General features: G+C 54.3%; 1 protein-coding gene across 4 annotated transcripts in view; it reads left to right on the top strand.

Annotated features, from left to right (window-relative positions):
• Positions 1–1,134, top strand: part of LOC122558791 (solute carrier family 41 member 2-like) — a 37,414-nt gene extending 36,280 nt beyond the window's left edge. For all 4 annotated transcript variants that reach the window (XM_043707569.1, XM_043707570.1, XM_043707567.1 and 1 more), the window contains exon 5: positions 694–1,134. In XM_043707569.1, the coding sequence (XP_043563504.1) occupies positions 694–1,107 (414 nt within the window). In that variant the 3' untranslated portion in view covers positions 1,108–1,134. The remainder of the gene's footprint in view (positions 1–693) is intronic.
• The last annotated feature ends 2,618 nt before the right edge of the window (positions 1,135–3,752 follow it).

Below are 3,752 nucleotides of genomic sequence, written 5' to 3'. Positions count from 1 at the left end.
GCCTCTGTGTCTCTCTGTCTCTCGGCCTCTCGGCCTCTCTTCCTCTGTCCCTCTGTCCCTCTGCCCCTCTGCCCCTCTGCCCCTCTGCCCCTCTGCCCCTCTGCCCCTCTGCCCCTCTGCCCCTCTGCCCCTCTGCCCCTCTGCCCCTCTGCCCCTCTGCCCCTCTGCCCCTCTGCCCCTCTGCCCCTCTGCCCCTCTGCCCCTCTGCCCCTCTGCCCCTCTGCCCCTCTGCCCCTCTGCCCCTCTGCCCCTCTGCCCCTCTGCCCCTCTGCCCCTCTGCCCCTCTGCCCCTCTGCCCCTCTGCCCCTCTGCCCCTCTGCCCCTCTGCCCCTCTGCCCCTCTGCCCCTCTGCCCCTCTGCCCCTCTGCCCCTCTGCCCCTCTGCCCCTCTGCCCCTCTGCCCCTCTGCCCCTCTGCCCCTCTGCCCCTCTGCCCCTCTGCCCCTCTGCCCCTCTGCCCCTCTGCCCCTCTGCCCCTCTGCCCCTCTGCCCCTCTGCCCCTCTGCCCCTCTGCCCCTCTGCCCCTCTGCCCCTCTGCCCCTCTGCCCCTCTGCCCCTCTGCCCCTCTGCCCCTCTGCCCCTCTGCCCCTCTGCCCCTCTGCCCCTCTGCCCCTCTGCCCCTCTGCCCCTCCGCCTCTGTGTCTCTGTGTCTCTCTGCCTCTCTCACTGTCTCTGTGTTTCTGTCTCTGATACAGGTTCAGGCCACGGTGGTTGGTTTCCTTGCTGCTGTAGCTGCAGTTATTCTGGGATCACTCTCCAGGGGTCACGTTGATCTGAATCAAGCAGCTGTCCTGTGTGCGAGTAGCACTATCACTGCCTTCATCGCTGCACTCTCCCTAGGTACCTCCAGCCCTCCTTGGTGTTTCACTCAGATCCAGCAGCCCTGCAGCCTCCTGCCCTCCCCTCACTCTTTGACCTTGAGGTGCTGTGATGTTGTGGTCAGTGCGGTTACAGAAGGTCAGAGTTTAACAGCAGGAGGCGTGTCCATAGTAAATCAGCCATTTGCACCTTCACCCTCGGACGTGGGCATTGCTGGCTGGGTCAGTGTTCATGACCTCTCCCCAAATGCCCCAGAGAGGAACGGTTTTCACTGGTGCATTGAGGGCTGACCTAATGGGGGTTTATAAAATCATGAGGGGCAGGGGTGGGGGAAATAACCAAGGTCTTTTTCCCTGAGGTAGGGGACTTCAAGGGGGCACAGTTTTAAAGGGAGTGGAGAAAGTTTTAAAAAAGGCACAACGGGCAACCTTTTTACCCAGAGAGTGGGTCGCGTTTGGAATGAGGTGCCAGAGGGAGGGGGGACTGTCGGGACAGTTACAGCGTTTAAAAGTCATTTGGATAAGGACATGGACGGGAAAGGCTTGGAGGGATATGGGCCAGGAGCAGGCAGGTGGGACTAATTTAGTTTGGGATTAGGGTCAGCATGGACTGGTTGGGCCGAAGGGTCTGTTTCCATGCTGTATGACTCTATGACTAGGACTGTAAGCGGCCTTCTGGTATATCACTGTCCTCGAATGTAGGGGCACCCACTTTGTTTCAAAGCTTGCTGGTGCTCTGACACAACTCTGTGTCTTGCAAAGTTACTCAGGAATCAGCCACATTGCTGCCGGTCTGGAGTCATGTGTAGGTCAGCCCAGGTGAGCACAGCAGGTTTCCTTCCCTGTTGGACATCAGATGGAGTTTTTATGAGAGTCAAGGATAGTTCCTCAGTCACATTAAGTGAGACTTGTTCTCCTTTCCATATTTATCATTTGAATTTAAATTCCCCCAGCTGCTGTGGTGGGATTTGAACCCGGGTTCCATTCCTGTGAAACCTTCCACTATGTGGCTCAGATAATAAAGAAAAGGGGCAGCACGGTGGCACAGTGGTTAGCACTGCGGCCTCACAGCGCCAGAGACCCGGGTTCAACTCCCTCCTCAGGCGACTGACTGTGTGGAGTTTGCACATTCTCCCCGTGTCTGCGTGGGTTTCCTCCGGGTGCTCCGGTTTCCTCCCACACTCCAAAGATGTGCAGGTCAGGGTGGATTGGATAGGGGTGTGGGTGGGATGCTCCTCAGAGGGTCAGTGTGGAGTTGATGGACTGAATGGCCTGTTTCCACACTGTCGGGATTATAAGAATCCTGTTACCACCTTATCTACCTCTCTGATTGCCTTCCGGGTGATCTGTGGAGATATACACCCAGGCCTCTCTGTTCCTCTCCATCCTTCAATCCCCTAGCTGTCTGACTACAAAGCCGTTCTGGGAGGAATGCAGAACATGGGAGGCTGTTCGGTCCGATTCCCTCTGCAGCTGTAGTTCCCCTGAACTGTCTGAGTGTGGCAGCTTTCAGCCACAGGAACCTCTGTTTCACTCCAAACGTGACCCTTGCGTCCGTTCAGCTCCTGATTCCCTTTAACTCCTTCCCAGTGAAAGTCTTCCTGCTGTGACCCAGTGGGATCTGGAGCCAGGTTCACACATTGCTGAGCCACAGCAGGCGATCGACTGTGGAAGGCTTCACTGCGCAAACAGCCTTTTCCTGTGCCGAGAGTTGAAGGGAGTGTATGATAATAAGAAGACTGCACTGGACAACCTCCTGGGGCTGAGAGTTAATGACTGCCCAGAGTAAGGGAAGGAGGAGGCTGGAGAGCTAATTGAAGATGTTTCTCTTATCAAAGTGGTAACCTCACATTTCTCCTCAATATGTTCTATTTATTGCATTATTTCCTATTCACTAAGCCTGTTGAAATCCCCAGAGCCTTTTTACATTATCGTCCAACATTCGCACCTAAACGTTTTACCATTTGCAATTTTAGAAATATTGTATTTGATCATCTTCAAATCATTGATACGTATTCTGAACAGCTCGACCCAAATACTGGAACGTTAGCCTTGATTGCGAGAGGATTTGCGTACAGGGGGAGGGAAATCTTGCTTCATTTGTAGAGGAGCTAGTGAGACCACACCTGGGGCAGTGTGCAGGGTCTCCTTTATCTCAGGAGAGGTTTCGTTGTCAGAGAGGGAGTGCAACAGCAGTTCACTGGATCTATTTCCAAGGTGGCGGCACTGTCCTGTGAGGAGATTTGGATTGAACCAGGCCTGTATTTTCTAACGTTTCAAAGAATAGGAGGTGGCCTCATTGAAACGTAGAAAATCCTTAAAGGGGGAGAGAAGAGAGACGTAGTTCAGATGTTCCCCCCCATAGTTGGGGAGTCTAGAATCAGGGGGCATGTTGGCCCAGGGTAAGGCAAGGGGGCACAGGAAGCTGAGAGGGGCAGCGTGTTGTTTTAGTCAGGGGATTGTGAACCTCTGGAGTTCGGTCCTACAGAGGGCTGTGCAAGCTCAGTATTGCAGTCTGCTGAAGGTGGGCATCGATAGATTCTGGTTGTCAGTGGGGTGTACAGGGTTGTGGGAATGAGGTGGGTAAAAGGCATTGGAGTGTTCAATCGGTGACAATTATACTTAATGGCTGGACAGGCTCGATGGGCTGAATGGCCTCCTGTTCCTATGAAGCAGCCCGGCCTGATAGTCAGTATCTGCTTTCAGAACGAATCCGTCCACTCTCTCTAAGCTGTAACCGCGTGAGATTCTTGGGCACATCCCGAGATTCTGTCTGTCACACATGTTTTCTGTCTTCTCTCTCTCTCCCTGTCGCTGTTTGTCTATCTCACTCTACCTGGGGTTTCTCTTATCCTCTCTGTACCTATCGTCATATCTCAGTTTCTCTCTGTCTCTTTGATCTTTGTAACACCCTCGCTGTCTGTTCTCCCACACTC

Source organism: Chiloscyllium plagiosum, chromosome 18 (genome assembly GCF_004010195.1).
Source record: "Chiloscyllium plagiosum isolate BGI_BamShark_2017 chromosome 18, ASM401019v2, whole genome shotgun sequence".
Lineage (NCBI taxonomy): Eukaryota > Metazoa > Chordata > Chondrichthyes > Orectolobiformes > Hemiscylliidae > Chiloscyllium > Chiloscyllium plagiosum.
The sequence above is the reverse complement of the archived record's forward strand: the minus strand, read 5'-3'. Positions and strand labels throughout refer to the sequence as shown.